Source organism: Pleurodeles waltl, chromosome 11 (assembly GCF_031143425.1).
Source record: "Pleurodeles waltl isolate 20211129_DDA chromosome 11, aPleWal1.hap1.20221129, whole genome shotgun sequence".
Classification (NCBI taxonomy): domain Eukaryota; kingdom Metazoa; phylum Chordata; class Amphibia; order Caudata; family Salamandridae; genus Pleurodeles; species Pleurodeles waltl.
Genome location: NC_090450.1, coordinates 139969151 through 139990658, shown reverse-complemented (window position 1 = coordinate 139990658; position 21508 = coordinate 139969151). Strand labels below are relative to the sequence as shown.

At 43.4% G+C, this 21508-nt stretch overlaps 1 protein-coding gene across 3 annotated transcripts in view; it reads right to left on the bottom strand.

Moving 5' to 3' along the window:
* Nucleotides 1-21508, bottom strand: part of CCNL1 (cyclin L1) — a 214846-nt gene that overhangs the window by 150978 nt on the left and 42360 nt on the right. For all 3 annotated transcript variants that reach the window (XM_069213289.1, XM_069213290.1, XM_069213288.1), the window contains exons 4-5: nucleotides 16735-16855; nucleotides 15745-15809 (exon numbers count right to left, since the gene is read on the bottom strand). In XM_069213289.1, coding sequence (XP_069069390.1) covers nucleotides 15745-15809; nucleotides 16735-16855 — 186 coding nt within the window. The remainder of the gene's footprint in view (nucleotides 1-15744; nucleotides 15810-16734; nucleotides 16856-21508) is intronic.

Below are 21508 nucleotides of genomic sequence, written 5' to 3'. Positions count from 1 at the left end.
TTTCCTTGAAGAGAGGAAGTCTTTTTGGCCCTGAGACTTCAGGAACAGGAGGCACGCTCAATCGAAGCCCTTGGAGAGCAGTGCTCAGCAAAGTCAGCAGGGCAACAGCAAGGCAGCAGTCCTTCACAGTAAAGGAGCCCAGGTCAGTCATTTGGGCAGCCAGGTAGCTCCTCTTGACGGGTTGCAGGATCTGGTCCAGAAGTGTCTGGTTTGGTGGGGTCAGGGACCCACTTTACATACTGAAAAATGCCTCTGAAGTGGGGGAGACTTCAAAGGATGGTTTTTAAGTGCACATGGTCCCCTTTCAGTCAAGTCTGTCTGCCAGGGTCCCAGTAGGGAGTTTGACAGTCCACTGAGGGCAGCCCACTAGCCTTTGAAATATAAGAGTCAGGCCCCTCCACCCTTTTACTTATACACCATGAGAACAACTGGATCACTTCCAGAGAAAGTGCCAACCCGTTTGCTCAGCTACCTGAAACATGATTTGATTTATCGAATGACAGTTACATACATGCCAATAGATCTGATTCAGACGGGAGACTCAAAAATAGCTTTTTTTGTCTGTCTCCTGTCAAAAATTGCATCACCTACAATAGAAGTCAACAGGATAAATACATTCTCCCAATTATTTTTATTTATATTTCCCACTATCCTGTTCTTAAATGTGGCATGAACGCTGTTGTAATGGTCTCATGTGGAGCCTGGGAGGCGGAACTAGAAAGATACATAATGCCATCAACTAGTAAAAGGGACCTTAGGCAAGTAGTCTGTGAGGAGTTCATGGGATATTCTTTTTCGAACTGGGTACTATCCAATCCAAACAATATTCAAGACCCATTTGTCTGGTTACATTTTGCCAGTGTTTGAAATACTCCACCCCAAGACCCCCATTGTGCCTAACAGACAAGGCAGAAGGGAGAAGTCATTGATTTGCCAGTGGTTTTCCAGAGGTCACAGATGGTTGCTGGCCGCCTCTCCCTCTAAAAGGTGACCACTAAGGGCTTAAAGACACTGCTATGACGACAGCCTATCATATTAAGAATGCAAGAAGCTGGAGCGAATTTGGAGGAAAGACTACAGTATTTCCTCCAAGAAAATTTATAGAGTAGCCATTAGAAACTACCAGGACGGTATTAAATTAGCTGAATCCTCATTCTATAGCACCCGAATAGAGCAATTGGCAAACTCAAGAACTTACCCATATATCTTCTGATGAGTCGCCTACAGAGGCTTCAATTGAGCATAGTAGTAAGCTGCCAGTCTTCTTTCAGGAGAAGGTTATTGATATATACTCTTCCTTTCCAACTATATCTAACCATGAAGCCATTAGTGACCAGTTTGCCAATTCCCAGTCCCCATCAATCTCATTTGCAGTTTTTCAGCCTTTAACAGAAACATTGGTGTAAGGAAATGCCTCCTTGGCATGGTTACCCCCTGACTTTTTGCCTTTGCTGATGCTATGTTTTGAATTGAAAGTGTGCGGAGGCCTGCTAACCAGGCCCCAGCACCAGTGTTCTTTCCCTAACCTGTACTTTTTGATTCCACAATTGGCACACCCTGGCCTCCAGATAAGTCCCTTGTAACTGGTACCTCTGGTACCAAGGGCCCTGAGGCCAGGGAAGGTCTCTAAGGGCTGCAGCATGTATTATGCCACCCTAGAGACCCCTCACTCAGCACAGACACACTGCTTACCAGCTTGTGTGTGCTAGTGAGAACAAACTGAGTAAGTCGACATGGCACTCCCCTCAGGGTGCCATGCCAGCCTCTCACTGCCTATGCAGTATAGGTAAGACACCCCTCTAGCAGGCCTTACAGCCCTAAGGCAGGGTGCACTATACCATAGGTGAGGGCACCAGTGCATGAGCACTGTGCCCCTACAGTGTCTAAGCAAAACCTTAGACATTGTAAGTGCAGGGTAGCCATAAGAGTATATGGTCTGGGAGTCTGTCAAACACGAACTCCACAGCACCATAATGGCTACACTGAAAACTGGGAAGTTTGGTATCAAACTTCTCAGCACAATAAATGCACACTGATGCCAGTGTACATTTTATTGTAAAATACACCACAGAGGGCACCTTAGAGGTGCCCCCTGAAACGTAACCGACTATCTGTGTAGGCTGACTGGTTCCAGCAGCCTGCCACACTAGAGACATGTTGCTGGCCCCATGGGGAGAGTGCCTTTGAAACTCTGAGGCCAGTAACAAAGCCTGCACTGGGTGGAGATGCTAACACCTCCCCCAGGCAGGAGCTGTAACACCTGGCGGTGAGCCTCAAAGGCTCACCCCTTTGTCACAGCACCGCAGGACACTCCAGCTAGTGGAGTTGCCCGCCCCCTCCGGCCCCGGCCCCCACTTTTGGCGGCAAGGCCGGAGAAAATAATGAGAATAACAAGGAGGAGTCACTGGCCAGTCAGGACAGCCCCTAAGGTGTCCTGAGCTGAGGTGACTAACTTTTAGAAATCCTCCATCTTGCAGATGGAGGATTCCCCCAATAGGATTAGGGATGTGACCCCCCTCCCCTTGGGAGGAGGCACAAAGAGGGTGTACCCACCCTCAGGGCTAGTAGCCATTGGCTACTAACCCCCCAGACCTAAACACGCCCTTAAATTTAGTATTTAAGGGCTCTCCCTGAACCTAGAAATTAGATTCCTGCAACTACAAGAAGAAGGACTGCCGAGCTGACAAACCCCTGCAGAGGAAGAACCGAAGACACCAACTGCCTTGGCCCCAGACTTACCGGCCTGTCTCCTGCCTTCCAAAGAAACCTGCTCCAGCGACGCTTTCCAAGGGACCAGCGACCTCTGAATCCTCCGAGGACTGCCCTGCTTCGAAAAAGACAAGAAACTCCCGAGGACAGCGGCACTGCTCCAAAAGAACTGCAACTTTGTTACAAGGAGCAGATTTAAAGACCCCTGCAACTCCCCGCAAGAAGCGTGAGACTTGCAACACTGCACCCGGCGACCCCGACTCGACTGGTGGAGAACAACCAACTCAGGGAGGACCCTCCGGCGTCTCTACAACTGTGAGTAACCAAAGTTGTCCCCCCTGAGCCCCCACAGCGACGCCTGCAGAGGGAATCCCCAGGCTCCCCCTGACCGCGACTGTCTGAACTCCAATTCCCGACGGCTGGAAAAGACCCTGCACCCGCAGCCCCCAGCCCCTAAAGAAACGGAACTTCTGTGCAGGAGTGACCCCCAGGAGGCCCTCTCCCTTGCCCAGGTGGTGGCTACCCCGAGGAGCCCCCCTCCCTTGCCTGCATCGCTGAAGAGACCCCTTGGTCTCCCATTGAAAACTGAAGGAAACCCGACGCGTGTTTGCACACTGCACCCGGCCGCCCCCGCTCTGCTGAGGGTGTACTTTCTGTGCTACTTTGTGTCCCCCCCGGTGCCCTACAAAACCCCCCTGGTCTGCCCTCCGACGACGCGGGTACTTACCTGCTGGCAGACTGGAACCGGGGCACCCCCTTCTCTCCATTATAGCCTATGTGTTTTGGGCACCTCTTTGACCTTTGCACCTGACCGGCCCTGAGCTGCTGGTGTGATAACTTTGGGGTTGCTCTGAACCCCCAACGGTGGGCTACCTTGGACCAAAAACTGAAACCTGTAACTGCCTTACTTACCTGTTGAAACTAACAATAACTTACCTCCTCCAGGAACTGTGAAAATTGCACTAAGTGTCCACTTTTAAAACAGCTTATTGTGTTTTATGTAAAAAGTATACATGCTAAAGTAATGATTCAAAGTTCCTAGAGTACTTATCTGCAATACCTTTCAAAAGAGCTATTACATGTAAAATTTGAACCTGTGGTTCTTAAAATAAACTAAGAAAATATATTTTTCTATATAAAAACCTATTGGCTGGATTTGTCTCTGAGTGTGTGTACCTCATTTATTGTCTATGTGTATGTACAACAAATGCTTAACACTACTCCTTGGATAAGCCTACTGCTCGACCACACTACCACAAAATAGAGCATTAGTATTATCTCTTTTTACCACTATTTTACCTCTAAGGGGAACCCTTGGACTCTGTGCATGCTATTCCTTACTTTGAAATAGTGCATACAGAGCCAACTTCCTACAATTGGTTACAAAATCTCCTTTATAATATTAAGTCAGGATCCCCCCCTTGAACCCGCCTCTCCCACTACTCTGGCATTGGCCTCCGATACTATTATCCTGCCCTCGACAAGTATTCTCAATCACCTTCTAACCTCAGGATCTCTCCCACAATCCCTCAAACATGCGGTCATAAAAACCTCTTTCGAAAAAACCCAAACTTGACCCTACCTTGCTCAGTAATTACAGCCCTATCGCTCTCCTTCCAATCCTAGCCAAAATTATGAAAAAGCACGTTTACAAGCAATTGACATGTTTTCCCGAGGATCTTGAACTCCTAGACCCTACCCAAATGGGATTTAGACCCCAATACAGCACAGAATCTGCCCTTCTAGCAGTCACCGAAACCACCAGTCAACTGTTAGATCACGAAGGGCACGCAGCCATTATTCTACTTGATCTCAGTGCTGCTTTTGACACTGTAGATCACAATACCCTCCTTCACAGGCTCTCCAATGTAGGGATAGCAGGCAAAGCATTAGCTTGGTTTTCCTCATTCCTGAATGGTAGACCCTTCCAAGTCTTTGATCGTTCTTTTCTGTCCAATATACTCCCCCCCCCCCTTTACTTGTGGTGTTCCACAGGGCTCCCCTTTGAGCCCTACTCTCTTTAATATCTATGTTTCTTCAATAGCTAAAAGTTGTAAAACCATACGACCTTTCGATGGCCACATATGCGGACGATCCCAAATTAGTATTATCTCTTTCCAATGCCAAGGATCCTTCCTTGATGAATCTTTCTCGTTGCCTCGCTGACATTGGCAAATGGATGAATATGTCCAAACTGAAACTTAATGATGGAAAGTCAGAGGTGATGATTGTAGGCAATGGTGCCCCTTCTAATCTTTTGGCATTATACCCAGAGGTTTTCAGCAACCTTCAGCCCCCCCAAGGTTCATATAAAGAGCCTTGGCTCCTGGCTGGATTGTCGCCTCACAATGGAGCAGCAATCTAAAAAGATTTCTTGATCCCGTTTTGGTCTCCTTAGAACCCTAAGGAAAATCTTTAAGCTGTTACCCCCCTAGCCAGAACAATTCTTATCCAGGCTAGGATTATGGTAACTCCCTTTTTCTCAGTTCCCATGACTATGTAGTGAAGAAACTCCAGGTCGTACAAAATGCGGCCACAAGACTACTCATGAATTTACCTAGACATCAATCAGCCAAATTAGCCTTAGCTTCCCTTCATCGGTTACCAATAAAACAGTGGATTCGCTTTAAGGCCCTATGCATGATACATAAAGCTCTGCACAATAAAGGTCCCCACTTTCTCAGACAAAGCATCTCCCTATATCCCTACAAGAATTCAGAGATCTTCCACCACCCAGCTAGTTCACATATCACGGTTTAAGTGGTCATCATGGGGAGGTAAACTCCTTCTCAGTCAAGGCAGCGTGCCTTTGGAATTCCTTATCTCTAGAACTCCAGCAAGAACCCTTGGAACTACCGTTCGGGAAAAAAAATGAAAGACTTTCCTTTATTTAACGTAACTTTTATATTTTATATAGTTTTATTTCCTGTGTCCAAGATGTCACTTCGCTGGGAGGGCTTCAGGTAGCTATGCGTTTCATAAATCTGTTAAACTAAACTATCTGTAGGACATCCTCCACTCCTTTTTTTCATAAACCCATCGCTTTTAACGCTTTCGCTGCCAGGCTTTTTCCCCCCCTCAGGTGCAAGGCCTTTTTTGGATATTTGGCGCAGTTTGCACTTAGGCCCTCATAACTTTATCCACATAAGCTACCCACGACAAATTTGCGTCCTCCCCCTGAGATCCCTAGGATGTTGAGGTACCCAGAGTTTGTGGGTTCCCCTGGAGGAGGCCAAGAAATTACCCACAATAGAAAAATGTCGTAAAAAAAAGAAAAGAAAAAAAAGGCGGTTGGGGCTACAGAAGAAGGCTTATGGTTTTTTCCCTGAAAATGGCATCAACAAAGGGTTTGCGGTGCTAAACTCACCATCTTCCCAGCTTCCAAGAACAGGCAGACTTGAATCAGAAAACCACATTTTTAAGCACAATTTTGGCATTTTACTGCAACTTATTTTTTATTTTTTAACACTATTTTTTGTTCTTTCGCCCTCCTTCCAGTTAGTGACAGAAATGGACGTGAAACCAATGCTGGATCCCGGACAGCTAAACATTTCTGAAAAGTAGACAAAATTCTGAATTCAGCAAGGGGTCATTTGTGTAGATCCTACACGGTTTTCCTACAGAAAATAATAGCTGAAATAAATAAAAAAAATATACTGAAATTGAGGTTTAAGAAAAAAAAAAAAAAAACAACGTTTTATTCTGTAACTTTTTCCTGCGATGTCAGATTTTCACAAGCAACATACCGTTACGTCTGCTGGACTTTTCTGGTTGCGAGGATATACAAGGCTTGTAGATTTATCAAGTCCCCTAGGTACCCAGAGCCAATAAAAGAGGTGCACCTTGCAATGGGTTTTCATTGTATACTGGGTATACAGCAATTCATTTGGTGAAATATAAAGAGTGAAAAATAGGTATCAAGGAAACCTTTGTATTTCCAAAATGGGCACAAGATAAGGTGCTGAGAAGCAGTGGTTATTTGCACATCTACGAATTCTGGGGTCCCCATATAAGCATGTGAATTACATGGCATTTCTCAAATAGACTTTTTACACACTTATACATTTGAAAGGAAAAAATTTAGAGAAAGACACGGGGCAATAACTCTTGTTCTTCTATTCTGTGTTCCCCCCCAAGTGTCCTGATAAAAATGGTACCTCACTTGCGTGAGTAGGCCTAATGCCTGCAACAGGAAACGCAACATGGACAAATCACATTTTTACATTGCAAACTGATGTGTTTTTTGATAAGTGCCTAGCAAACCTATACATTTTTTAACAGTAGACACATAGGGGAATTTAGAAAGGGGTGACTTGTGGAGCTCTCACCAGGTTCTGTTACCCAGAATCCTTTGCAAACATTAAAATTTGTCACAAAAAAAAAAAAGGAGAACACACCACTTTCCTCACATTTCGGTGATAGAAAGTTCTGGAATCTGAGAGGAGCCAATAACCTGCGTTTTTAGTCCTAGGCTCAGCAACCATCTACCCAGACATTCCTCAAAACTAGACACCCGAGGGAACCCAGAGAGGTGTGACTTGCGTGGACCTCCAAGTGTTTTCTTACCCAGAATCCTCATCAAACCTCAAATTCAGCTACAAAAAAATATTATAATCACATTTTCCCCACATTTCTGTGTGGGATCACTGCACCAGCACAAATTTTCTACCACCCAACGTGCCCCTTAGTCTCCTGATAAAAATGATACCTCACTTGTGTAGGTGGGCCAAGTGCCTGTGACCGGAAAAAGCCAAAAACAGGTCGCAATTGAGGGGGAACCAAAGAGGGTCCAAAATGGCAGTTTGGGGAGGAAAAAAAATATATATATTTTTAGGCTGACATGTAGGTCAGAATTTTTTTTTTTTTTTTTTTTTTTTTTTTTTTTTTTTTTTTTAAATCGGTATAGATGCAACAATGCTGGGCGGTAGGAATTTACTGGATCCCTGCAGATTCCAGACAGTTCCATCACAGAAATGTAGGTAAAATGTGTGATTTCAAGCAAGGTTGGAGGTTTGTAGGGTATTGTGGGTAGGAAAATGGTGCTGGTGCATGTGAATCACACCGCCCTGGACTCACCCAGATGTTTAGTTTTCAGATGTGTCTAGGTCTCGTCGATTTTTCTACATGGCAGCGTCCCAAAGTCCAAAAAGTGCAGGCTCTCATGGCCCAAATGAGAAACCAAAACCCCAAATAATCAAATGTCCTCTTTCTTGCTGTCGGATAAGATCTTTCGATGTGCAGGGGAGAGCTGAAAAACTTATCCCCTTTAGTTGGGGTGAGGGCATAACCATGCCCATATTGGTCAGTAGCCACCACCCCACTTTTTTTTTTTATTCCCTGGCATCTAGTAGGCTTTCTGCCCCCCCCTCACCCCCCAACAGTAATGTGCCCCAACGGGGAGCGACCCTTGCCCAAGGGGCTGCCCCCCAAAACAAAACACACAAATCCCTGGTGTCTAAGTGGTTTCTGCCCCTCCTAGGGGCAGAGCGGCCTAACAGAAATAGGACAATCTGCCCCCAATGTGGACAGAAGTGGCCTAAAATAAATTTGCCCCCAGTGGCGCACCCCTTGCCTAAGGAATCGCTGCCCATCTGTAAAACAAATATAAAAAAATTAAATAAATAAAAAAATCGTTGGTGCCACGGCGGGGAAGGGGTTAAAGTGTGTTTCACACTTCAAGTAAGCCATCTCATCAGAGTATGTGATCCAAACAGATAATTTTCTGACAGGAAGATTTAAAATTCTGATGTGTTTCTAGTTTCCAACCTGCGAGTCTAAACCCAGAACTCTCCAGACTTCTAAAGTGACTAAACCGCAAGTCGTCGGGTCTGATGAATCTGCTATATGGCTGAGGACTTGGTTATAACCAAACATCTCATGTCTGTTACGGCTCTCCATTCTTAATGGTTTACAAGGCAAAAGGTGTAGGTTGAGTTACCAATGGTGACTTCTGAGGGTGTGCAAAAATCAGACACTCGAGATGCCGGGGCTCCTAAGGAGAATAGAGAAGAACCCTGATCTCTGAGAAGGAAACTGAGAAAATACAGGCAAGTTCTCTGCTGTGACAAATATCACATCATTCTTCTTTTCTTCAGGTGACAAAGCTATGTTGTTGACGTGCTATGCCTGGAGGTCCCCTCAAACTTACTAATGAAGTAAGTGGTTTTGAAAGTGTGGTACTCGTGTGTGCGACTATACATATACATCCTACCACACACACACTGGAGGTAGCCACTGGGTAGTTATGATTAAGACGACGTTTCAATTAGAAAAGCATTTTTTTTGGCTTTGAAAATTACTTTGCTGCCATTAGACAATCTGCACAAAACCGTCCCACATATTTTTTATTTAAAAAAAATAAATAAAATAAGTCATCCATCTGAGCTCCTTCCTGGAAAGATTTAAGGCAAATTGTCAAGCTGGGGCTGAGAAAAGGGGACCCCAGGACACATTTTCCCCCAAAGGTATGTTGAAGGCTTGGTGAGAGACCCCTAGGTCCCTTCTGTGCCCAGAAAAGGGCAGCATGCTCTCACCTTTAGGAAACTGGCCTCAGGGGATGGGGTCTATGGGGTGTACAGAAGGCTCAGGTAGGGTGGGGTTCTCATGACCCCACTTCCCAAAAAACAAAAATAGACCCTAGAGGGATGGGGTCCTCTGGGTCGTTACGTGGGGAGGGAAAGGAAGGACCCCCATCACCAGTAATTTCCCCTGGGGTTGGGGCGGGTGGTAGTCCCAAGCACCTGCGCCTTCAACCTTCAACCATTCAAAAACAAAAGGCTTTACTGAAAATATTTTATAAAATAGACATTTGAATATTGGGGACTGACAAGAGGTCTGCTTTAGATTTATATTGATTGATTTTCTATTTTGGAGTTCTGACCCTTTGCCAAAGTCAGTAGGTCTAACCTATTAAAACTGAGACCCTTTATTTGGGTGGCTTGGTGGGTGGTGGACTGGGGGTTGTGCCCTGCACGGTGTTGGGCATCTGAAGGGAGTTATGATGAACAAACCCGCTAACATCAGTTCTAGTCATTTAAGAAACTAGAACCCTGAAGTAATTATAACTTACGCCATTATCACTAACGATACCTGAAATTACATTTATGATAACACTGAAAGGCGAAGACACAAGTTATAATTACTTATCCAAAGTAAAGGTGGTAGGCATCGCAATGGGAACAAGTTACTAACTTTCATTCATAGTCTTCCTGGTAGAGATTAACTAGTTCCAGATTCTTCACCTTTTGGGTATTCCCCAAGCATCAGATTGCGTGCTCTTAAGTGAAGCCGTTCGGCGGAAATGACTTGTGAAGCCAATATTGGTGCAACTCCTGTACACTGTCAGTTGCTTTCAAGACTGTTCACACCTCCTGACAAAGATACCTAATAGCAAATTGGTTGCGATCAGGGTGCAGATGCCTTCACTTAGGATCTTACTAATGGATGAGTCTTCTCGCAGAAAGGGAAAGGGGGTGGGGAGGGATCTGTGACTGGACAGTCTCTAGCAGAAAGAACGTTACTGAAGGTCAGTAATTAACTTGTTTTTCTTATCATGGCTTCTAGCCGCAGGTTACTCTCCTTTTGAACAGATACCAAAGCAGCACCTATTCGTAGGTGAAGCTGTAAATAGACCAGAACCAATAAATCCTGCAGAATCAAGTGGGCAAATGGCTGCTCTCGGTGAACTAGACTGCCCAGACAATAGTGATTTGGGAACTTATGGAAGGACACCTACGTACTTGCCTGCCAAATGCCCAAGACACCAACGGCCAGTACCCAAAACATTGGAAGCAGCTTTAGCCCTTGTAGAGCAGAAATGCTGAACTCACATATTTGAAGGTGCACTCATATGTGAGATTGAAGAAAAAGGAGACAAAATATTTGCCTAGGATCACAAAATTTGAGACACATTTACGGATCAAGTACATTAGTTAGGTGGAGAAGGTTCTGCAAGTTGCTCGACCTGCAGGTCTAGTAACATTTTTATGTTTTTTTGAGGCATGTAAAAGCTTAGAACTCTTAGTGTCTAAACGGTTGTCCCTCTCCTCCTCCTCAGAAGGGTGAGGTGGAGCATAGAACACCAGCAAGGTAATTGTTTTGACTGACTTGTAACTGCATTACATCTTCAGGCAAGAAAGATGCCTGTATCTGCAAAACTAGTTTCTCTGGGAATATGGTGGTATACAGCAGGTTGACAGTTTTAATCTCTCACACATCACACTGATGTTGTGGCAACAATGAACACTGTCTAGAGGGTGAGAAGCCACAAGAAACAAGAGTGAAAAGTGAGTGGGCATCAGAAATGTGATCACTAAATTTAGGCCCCACTGTGGCATGAGAAAGGGAGAGGCAGGAAACAAATGTTATGAACCTTTCAAAAAGTGTGTAACTGGGGGGTTAAACAATGAGGACTTAGCCAGCAACTGCAAAAAGAGCTGAGGGGTACCTTTTTACTGTGCCCAGAGCAAAGTCTTGCTGGGCAAGGGGCAAACAAAACATCAGATATCTTCACCTGCAGAGGGTCTATCTACAGAGCACCGCACCAAGCCACAAAGGTGGATATGGAACCAGAACTCCCCTGGAGACTGGAGACATCTGATCTCTACCTCTCCTAGATGCCCACTCCAACCAAGAAGTGGTTCATTGGTTACCACTGTCCTCTCCAAGTGGGGAAGGGAGAAGGGTCTGCCACTGACCCAATCACAGTCCGGCAACCACTGCAGATCTTTTGCAGTCTCCTCCGAAATTGACTGTGGTCAGAGATGACCCCTTGATGTTGAGCCCACTGAGAATTAAGCTCCCACATATGCCACCTGGTGTGCTTGACCAGCAGAATGCAGGAGGTCATCCGTCCTAGCAGCCTCAGAGTTGATCCAAATGAAATCCAAGACAGAGGATGAAAATAATCTGTTATAGTCAGAATGTCATGGACTCTTTTCCTGACGGGGAGAGAAACAAACCATGGTGTTCAGAATTACCTTGTTCAAGGGAAGCATTTGAGAAGGAGGCCAGGTGCGACACTGGCACATTGACCGTACACTCCATAGAAGACAAGTAAGTCACCATTTAGAGGCGGATGATGACTGCTTGAAGCAATTCTCCCTTTATGAGCCAGTAGATGTAGGGTGAAGCTTATTAGTGCATTATTATGGCGTGACAGGACGGCAAGAACCATTAGATCCTGTCTTGGTATGGGACACCTCTACTGAAGCAGCTAAAGGCGCAATCAGGCTGGTGGCGTGTGGACAGATAAGCTCAGAGTGCGCTATGGTCTTACTCTCCTTGAACTCCGCGGGTAGAGTCTGCACTGTCCCCATACACGTGAGTCCCATAAAAAGCCATGTCCATGAGGGACGTCTGGTAACTGGTTGACCGCAGCAAATGGCGAAACTGGTGCCAGTGGCTCACCCTATGGAAAGGGCGATGTCCTATTCACGGCCCTTTATAGTGTGAGCAAAAAAAGGTCGGAGATCTTCAGTAACACCTTGGAGGACTTGACACTAGTTGGCATTTACAGATGCCAACTAGTGCCATGCCATGTTGGTGGAGGAGAGGACTCTCACCAAACGTCTCTGCCCGTTTTGACTCCCTATCAGGGAGATTAGTTGGGAATGTGTTTGGGTTGGTTCTGTTTATAGAACTAGTGACAATGGTTAACCTGAATGGAGTGTTCCCAGGTGGCGAGCCCCTTGGCTCCTCCAGGCCCACAGGTGCAGTGCCTCAGAGAAAGGAAAGATACAAAGAGGCAAAGCATGGCTTTTCAGAACTCTGAAATGTGTTTTGAAGTGTCAGAAGGCCCTGGAAACTCTAGCTGTGCCAGCACAAGTTTCTGGATAGGCTATGAAGTTGAGCAACTTCAGGAGTGAGATTGACATGCATGGTGCCGCCACTGCATCTTCCCAGGAGATTGTGAGTGGCGGGAAGGGGGTCAAATCCACCTTAATTTCTTGTGCTTTTTTTTTTTTTGACCTTTGGAACAACTGGGCCACTTGGCTCTTGAACTGGACAAAATGTTGACTTGGAGCGGTCTTTTCAGATACTTAGTGCCTGATGAGATGTGCGGACTTGTATGGCAGTCTGGTTCATTGATGCGTAGTCACTGCAGTTGTGACAAGACCACAGGCAAATCTAATGAGGATTTGTCACAGACATTTGTGTGAGACAATCCTTAATAGGGCTTAAAACCTGTCATTTTGGAAGGGGACATTTCCTTTGCACAATGAAAATCGAACTTTTAAATGGAGGTAGATGGCTCAAAAAAGCCAAGAGATAGATCCAGATCAATGTCTGGTGCCGCAGAAAGAAAGAACTGACATCATCAGGCGAGTGGTGCTGCATGTCATTTTGGGAACAAACCAGTGTCAGTCTGGAGCCATATAGCACTTCCTACTGGCACGCAGAAGTACTGCTGAAAACTTTTCCAGATCCAGTCTGATGCCTGGGAAATATTCAAATGGCAAGGAACCTGTGTTTAGAAGTCTCTATAAGAATGTAATGTTACTAGTATGAAACTTATGGTTTCCTTAACGTATGAATTTGTGTGGAAGATGTGTTGTTTACAGGGTGGCCAGAGAAAATTGAGAGAAGAGGGTATATTGCATCTGAATATAAAGCAAGCTTAAAATTACCAAAAAGGGTTGTTAGGGTGATGGATGCTAGTGAGTCTAGTTCCTCAAAGTGTAGTAATCTTGCCTAGCAAGAGGTATATAACTTATTTAATTTGAACAGGGCAAAGACTGATGTAAAATGGAATTCGAGTGAGGCTGGGCAGGAGGTTGGTACACTACTGAGGAATGGAAGACAGGAGGCAGTACAGATTTACAGGAAGTAGCATGGTGCTTGAGTACTATGTTGGACTGAAGTATTTAGTATATAATAATGTCAGTATTTTTCAATGTTGTCATAATCAGCATTTAGGTACAGTGTATTCTTCATACAGTATATTATTGAATTACTTGACAAATGCTGAAAAGCTGCACTATCATTTTAAGACTCAATCTGGTGAGGGGGTAGACAATTGTGGCTATATATGACTAGATAGATTGTATAGATCTTTTGCTTTCATTCCCTTGGTCACCCCTTTGTGGTTCCTGGGATTCATTACTTACAGATTCTGGGTCCCAGAAGCATTAGGACTTAATTGTTGCGACGTGGTGTGAACCTGTCTGTTCAGGACTACTGCTCTATCGATCAAGTGTGGATGTTTTATTTTCATAATAAAAAAAGCTGTGGTATTTGTATAGCGTGAACTAAGCCATAAAGGCAGCACAGCGTTGTATAGAGTCAAAGGCAAGCATACGGTCAACGAGTGATAAGAGAGGTTGTTGGCTATTGCACTGTGACTGCATTGTGATGTAGCATTCTTTAAACAGGAGTCTTGAACATCAAAAAAAGTTTAGTAAGTTGTCCTTGAAAACTAAGAGCTTAACTGATGAAATGTGCAACCAACACAATTGATTGTGATGTTGGGTTTTGCCCGAGAAACAACTTTAGGTATGCATCGGATATGGTTCCACCACCACACCAGTAAACAAAGAAGAAAGGACTTATCCATGCCTTTTTGGGAAAGGATAGCACAGCAGCAGTTTTCTTACATTTTCTTTCCTAGGCAACAGCTCTCATCTTTGTTTTTAAACGTACAGTAAGGCATTTCCTGACGTGCACAAAAACGGTCTACTGTGAGTCTGGGAGGCATGTGATAACAGGCTGACCACTTATGCACGAGCAACACAGTGGTGGGGGAAAAGAGATGTTCCCTACAAAGTACAGGAAATAATGCTCCTAACCTCCAAGGGAAAGAACTCATTTGCTATCAAATATTCTTAGAAATTAAATTAACTCAAAACTCTGATGGGGAAAGTATTTATTTTTCTTTTTTGAGTAAAACAGACTTTGAAAAGAACAACTGATTAATTTGGGGATTGGGTCTTTAAAAACCTTTACAACTAAATGGAAGCAGCACACATCTAAAAGGATGCTAGGAGGTGTTCTACTGTTCATTAACAGATAAAATGTGATGAACTGAGTGAACACCTATATATAACTATATATATAGACTAAAAGGGAATGAACAGAGTTGATATGTATATGTGTCATTCGAGTCAAGAAATGGCATCAAGGACTTCATTGAAAAGGCTTGAATTGGAGGGGTTTGCTGACAAACCTGTGCTGAGAGGCAGGACTGTCCTTTCCACTGCATCATCCTAGACGATTTGAGGCACCCACTATCACCCAAGTACCAACAATAGTGTATAGGTTGCTTTTCTGGTTGTCCACATCTGTGACACTTCAACATCACAGCAAAGTTCTCACTGGGTCATCTAGTATACATCAATATCTTTCTGCAGCACTGATAAAGCAACTAAAAGACTGTGCTTCAAAAGAAAGAATTTTAAAGGACCCCCGGCATAAGAGATTAAGGAAAGATCAGGCTGATTCCATTAAGGGACCACATTTAGGATTGGGGAAATAAAGCCATGGGTGAGCCTTTGTTATAAATCAATAAATTGCTGGATTTAAGTGGCAGTGATCAGGGACACACTCCCGCCACAGGTGCTTTTTGAGGTTCTGTGTCCAGACTAACTCCTTAGTTACAGCAACAGCACTGTGAAAAAGGAAAAAAGAGGGAGCAAGAGCAACTAAATGTACAGGCTCTTTGTGCCCTTCTATCAGCAGCCTGAAATTTAATTTACTGCTACACAGGTACTAATGTCTGTAGGTGCAGGTCACCGGGATTTAACACAAGTTTTTTAAGGCATTAAAAAAAGGACACTACGAAAGTGCCTGAAGAAGACTGGCAGAGAAAAGCCGAAAAAAAAGGGAAATAAACCACACATTGTCCTTCTAGACATTAATTTCTGTACAACAGAAAATAATGGATGAACGTTTCAGATTTTTCTACCCAAAATAACATTAGCATTCTTGAGTTACAATGTTAGATACAGTTTACTATCCTGGCATAAACTGCCAGTTATGGGCAAGGCAATGGCACATACTACAACTACTACTGTTTTCAGAACAATCACAAAAGCTTACCAGGCTGTCTGAACTAGAGTTTCATTCCGTTCACATTCCAACACTTGAAGATACATTACTATAATCTATGAGTGAGAAAACAAATTATTTGCTTTAGTTTCCACATTATGTAGTAAAACGCCTTACCCATCTCTAAGGCATACATACACACACACACACACACACACACTTCACCCACCTTAAACACAAGTTTTAACAAGGTATCGGAGGGCTGCTCTTTTACAAACACTTTTTTAAACGAGGAATACAAATCACTGTTGAGAATGAAAAGATAACACGGAAAGTCAACAGTTTGTTTTTCCAAGTTGGATAGGGTGACCAGATTTTTTAAGTATATTTTTTTATTGACGCTTTATAATATAGGCTTTGTATACAACTAAAAGACTTGAGATGATATTCACACTTTTCAAATAATGATATTCGTTAATATAGAACTACATAATATCTATGCCACAGCAAGGCAAAATACATTCAATCATTCAGTAGAATTTGTTTAAACTCTGGCACATGGTACAGCAACATGGTCCCCCGAGATTTATAATCTAGGGATATCATATTTTTGGGAGCATTGTTTGGTGGCTAGCTCTTGAAAACCAAAAACTGAGCATCCTACAATGCCTGAGGTGGGACTACAATTTTGCATTGTCCCATTTTACCGTTCACACACAGAGAATGAGTATCTCAGGGAAATATAAATAAAAAGACAGTTTTACACGCAGTAGCAACTATTTTAACTAAATAACTTTCTGCAACAGAAAAGTACGTTTCGTCCCCTGTGTTCAGCGGACAGACTTTGAAAACTGGAGCACGATAAATTTACTGAAATTACCAAGCACAGATGGCAAACACCCGGAACTGCCCCTGCACCCAAAAGTAAGGTGCCTTGTGTCTATTCAGTTAAAAGTAAACATCAAACCCAGCAAAGTTGGATAAGCAGTGTTCACAGTATGCGAATGATTAAGCTGAAAAACGTATTGCCATACAGCTTACCTTATGGGGATGCTTGACATGAACACAAAATCCTAGTTCCTTTAATACCCGTCGTTCTGCTTTGATCACTTGATTTTTGGTGTTTATGTAGTTGTGATCAAGAATTAATGGGCTCGGAGTCCTAGTTCGTAGGGAATAAAATCAAAACAGGTTTGCATTTTGACTGTCAAACTTAAGTTTTCAGTTTTCCCTGGCAACCATCTTAACAGCAACAGAAGCTACGTTTTAAACTCCTGCAAACAAGTTTAAGCATTATTCTTATGCTGTCCAAGGTCATCCAATTAGGGTTATCTTAAACTAGTCACGCTATCTTTACTGAGCACACTAGAAACTGCACTTTAGGGCAACATGACTTTAAAACTAATTCACCAGGTCCAGTTGCCAACAGGAACAGGTGTGGCAGGTTTGGGGGCATGTGGCTTGTCCAACAAGCCAGCCATACTGCACAATGTTAAAGTACATAGAAAAACCTATCCGCCTCAATATTTAATGATCTTAAAGTTAGCATCCTGGTTACTACCAATGTCCTGCACAGTTGCCTATAAGTCCAACTTGGAACCGTGCACACAAATCCATGTACTGTTAGATGTGGAACTGGTATGAGGTTCGAAACTGATAACTTATCCTATTAAGAGTGCAGAATGTTCTAAAAATTCTGGGTCCCGAAGGGTCTTTGAGATGTACCCTTCTTTTGAATTACAACCAATTTGTATAGATTAGTCCAAAACTGTGCCACATCGATGATCCACATAGACTATTCTAACATCCTTTTGGGGGAGTGGCAGACAATACAAAGCCACACTGAGGACCACAGTCCATTAAATGTGTTCCGATGTACATACCAGAAAGACACTCATGCATGTGTGACACATCTGAAAGTTATCCTCCCTGTTGCCAGCTAAAAGTATTTGGTCGGCTCAGGACATGGGGAGAGTAGGATACAGAGCTCACGAGGAACCAAGCAGGTTTTTAGAGAGTGAGTGCCTTTGAGGAACTAAATAAGGGCAGGGGTGGGAGGAGGGGTGGTACGAGACAATAGGATACTTTACAATACCCTAAAGGAGAAGGGCAATGTCTGAATATACATATGACCCTTACAGAGTGAGACTACAGGGTCCTCCTCCTTGGAGCCTCCGTGTTGTGAGCAAATTATGAACAATAAGTAAGTATTGCACTTTCTGGGCACCTATAGCGAAAGTCGATTGCTGCCTGTTTCACATCAATCTGATTGACACCGTAAGCCTATTTGTGATGTGTGCTTAAAAACTTTGCGCTGACTAAGTGAACACTGATGTTGACACAATGCTGGAAAACACTTGCTTCTGGCATTGACAACGGCATGAAAACTATTGCAGTGAGAACTTTGAGTGCACTAAGGGTCCTTGGTGGAATACTCGGGCTCCAGCACGCTCTGAACATAGTACGTGGCACAAGTGCTGCACACATGTTCCTTCTCAGATACTACCATTTAACCACTGGAGTCTTTTTTTATCTTAGATCCATGGCAAACTCAAGAGAAGTGATGCAGACAATCGTAAGTTAGGTGTTGTGAAAATAATCCTGTCGGCCTTATCATGCACACAGCACTTGCTCCTGAAGAAAGCCATATATGATCCTGTGGGGCACCGGAACATAATGGACGAAACATGTTGACGTGGCATGTGAGAGATCATTAATACATTATAACACATCCACCAGTTTTTAAAATTTGCCCAGAGGACAGTCATAAAAAAATACCTTCGGTGGGTGGTAACCTGAAGGTAATTTTAAATCACCCTTTTGTCACTTGAGATTCATAAAAAATAAAACATGCTCCACTGTAACCAGATGTTTGAAGAACACTCGGCACTATTGGTAGCAATCCAATGATGAAACATGCCACTTACTGGTGTTAGTGGGTGTGGGGTCTTTTAAAACACTTAAAAGGCTTTCTTCCCCTACACAGAAGTGAGAAGGACACCTTAAAAGGAGATTAGCTATGGTAGCGAGCTAGTCTTAATGGATTGTTGGGTTTGAAAAAACACCAACAAGACTACAGTTTGTTTTGCTGTAGCAGTAAAATTGTGTTTAAAAGGCAACTGCTACAAATTACTAATTTTAAGATATATCCCAAATATGGTGTGCGCCTAAAACATGAATGTGTCCTGCAGATCTCTCACCCTACTCATCTATCTCTGTAAGCAGTGCAATATTCCACTTAGCTATCTGACTGTACTAGTACACATTCAGCATGCGCTCTACGGCTCTCAAAAAGGAGACCAATTGTTAAGAATTCCAGATCCTATTTCTTCACTCAATTTGAGAGCCAAAGTATACATTTATCGATTCAAGAGAAGGGTAAAGTGCAATCATACCAGAGCCTGGACATCAGAAAAGGGAATCCCAACACAAAAACGCAGTGCTTCACAAAATGGAAAAGGGTGGTGTATCCCAAAAAGAACATACACTGGTTAAAAGCTTTAAAACCAGACTTGCCAACTCCGGCAACGGACTTCAGTTTCACTGGCACCCATTCTTGCTAGGCGAAAAAGGTCTCCACCAGTGCTGAATTCGTAAATAATAACGCGCCGGTGCCCAAAGCTCTCTTGAAACACACGGCTGCTGCATTTAAAAGTGCGCACACTGAATGCCGAGGCAGCGGAATCCTGAAGCCATCTCGGGCCTCTTTAGTCCATTTAGAGCCACTAACTGCCCCTTCAGCTCACTCTTGCAGCTTTCTCCCTTTATGAAGCTTTTTCATTTTTCTCTTCCTCCGACTTTACCAACTGAGGCTTTTGCTCACTGAAAATGCTTCAGACAGAAAAAAAAAGTGCCGGCCCCTTAAAATTAAGTGCCGGTGCCTTGCACCGCAAACCACCGACTCAAATTAAGCACTGGTCTACACCCTTTACTGCAAGTAAGATACTCATGATCAGCTGCTCTCTGGCCGTCTGTAAGAAGCCTCTTGTGGTTTTCCAACGCCTGTGGAATGAAAGCTACTCCAGTGACAGAAGAGATAAGTGCACTGTACAGCACAGCCACTCACTTGGCACTAATGGAGCACAATTCGGAAGGCAGTAGAAGAAAACAACCACGCACAATCAAACAGTTGTATAGCACTTCTGAGTACATAAATGGGGGCCAAAAGCTTCCCTAGTTCTTCAGAGAAGGCAAAGCTGTTCCCAGTAAATAAGCTTTCAGTGCCATCATACAGATATTATTTGAGGTCTGTGTCTTAAAGTCACAAATGCCGAACTCCTAATTTTTGAATAGCACACGCTTTTACAATTTCAGAGACACCTGGCATTGCTTATTCTACTAAACGTAGCTGACATTAGGAGAAAGTATTTTTTTTTTTTTTTAGAGCAAACTACAATGGCTTTGGCATCGTTAGGTGCCGCAAGGAAATTCTGCTGCTTTCATAAAGCTATTTATTTGTACAGGATCCTGCTACTACTTTTATTTACAAGCATGACATTTAAAAGCCAAGGGCTGAATTTAACAAAGTGCCTCAGAAGATCTTCAAGAATCTGCAACATTCAGAATAAAATGTTCTGTACAATGGCCCGTTTCAGATGATATAATGCATCCCTTGGCATAACTGCAGTACAAAGATGCAACACTTCTAAAGTATAGTGGACATAGGGCAATGGGTACCGGTGTTAATGCATAGCGGATTAAGGGTCTCATTCAGAATAGGCAGCACAACTGCTGCAGTGTCATAGCTGTGAAGGTGGAGCTCAAGCCGTACCAACCTGTGCTGAATGTCCAATCATCAACTTTCGTTATACAATTTCACCTTGAAGCTTCTATAGCATACATACCAGAAGCTGCTTTAGGCAAAAATGACATGAGGCAGCATGCTTGCCGTGCGAATGTGAACTTGGAAAAAAAAAATATAGTAAAATTGAAATTAAAAAGAGATTGTTGCAAAAACAAAAAAACAAAAAAAAACTACTAAACTGACCCAAGTGTAAAAAAAAGTTGGGTATTTCTACAAAATTAAAAAAAAAAATAAAAAAAATCGTTTGAAAAATAAATAACTTTTTTTAAAAAAAAGTTACCAGATACTAAAAAATTGGTCAACAAATATCTAGTGTTGGCCGTGCCTGCTCTACTAGACTGCAAGTGGTAGTAGGAAATGATCAGCAGAGATGGAGACGAAACAGAAGTGGGACTTGAAAACCAGGTAGTATGTGAAGAGGTAGACATGAGAGGAGCCCCGAGTGAAGAGACAGGCCTGAAACTGCAGGAGAGTCTTAAGGGAAGACAGACATTGCCCATAGCAGCAGGTGCATAGGCAGTAAGGACCTGAAAGACAGCAGGACTTGTGTGGGATGAAGGGGATAATCGTGGAGAATGACAGAGGAGCACTTGAAAATAGAGAGAAATTGTGGGCTAGGTCTCTATATAACTAATAAGGATTCTTGATGGGAAAGAAAAAAATATTTAGGTTGAGCATAGCAGCGGGCAAGCGCTGCTTATCCGACATGTTGGTATGTATCTGGGCTTTTAACCACGACCATCACTATCATTTGTTCATGGGCTTGCCTTCCAAAAATCATTTGTTTTCGTTGGTAACTACTTTACGTTTGTCCCTCCTTAGGGCGGTTTTGTTACCACCTTGGCCATCGACCCGGTTACATGGATAACTGCACTATTGCCGATAACTTTGACTGCGAGCAAACTTTTTTCCTTTTGTCTCTATCCTTCGCGCTCACTGCGGCGCTTTGAATCGGCTAGCTTATGTCAACTTTTTTTTTTAACTTTTTATTTTCAGTTTGTGTGACAAGAA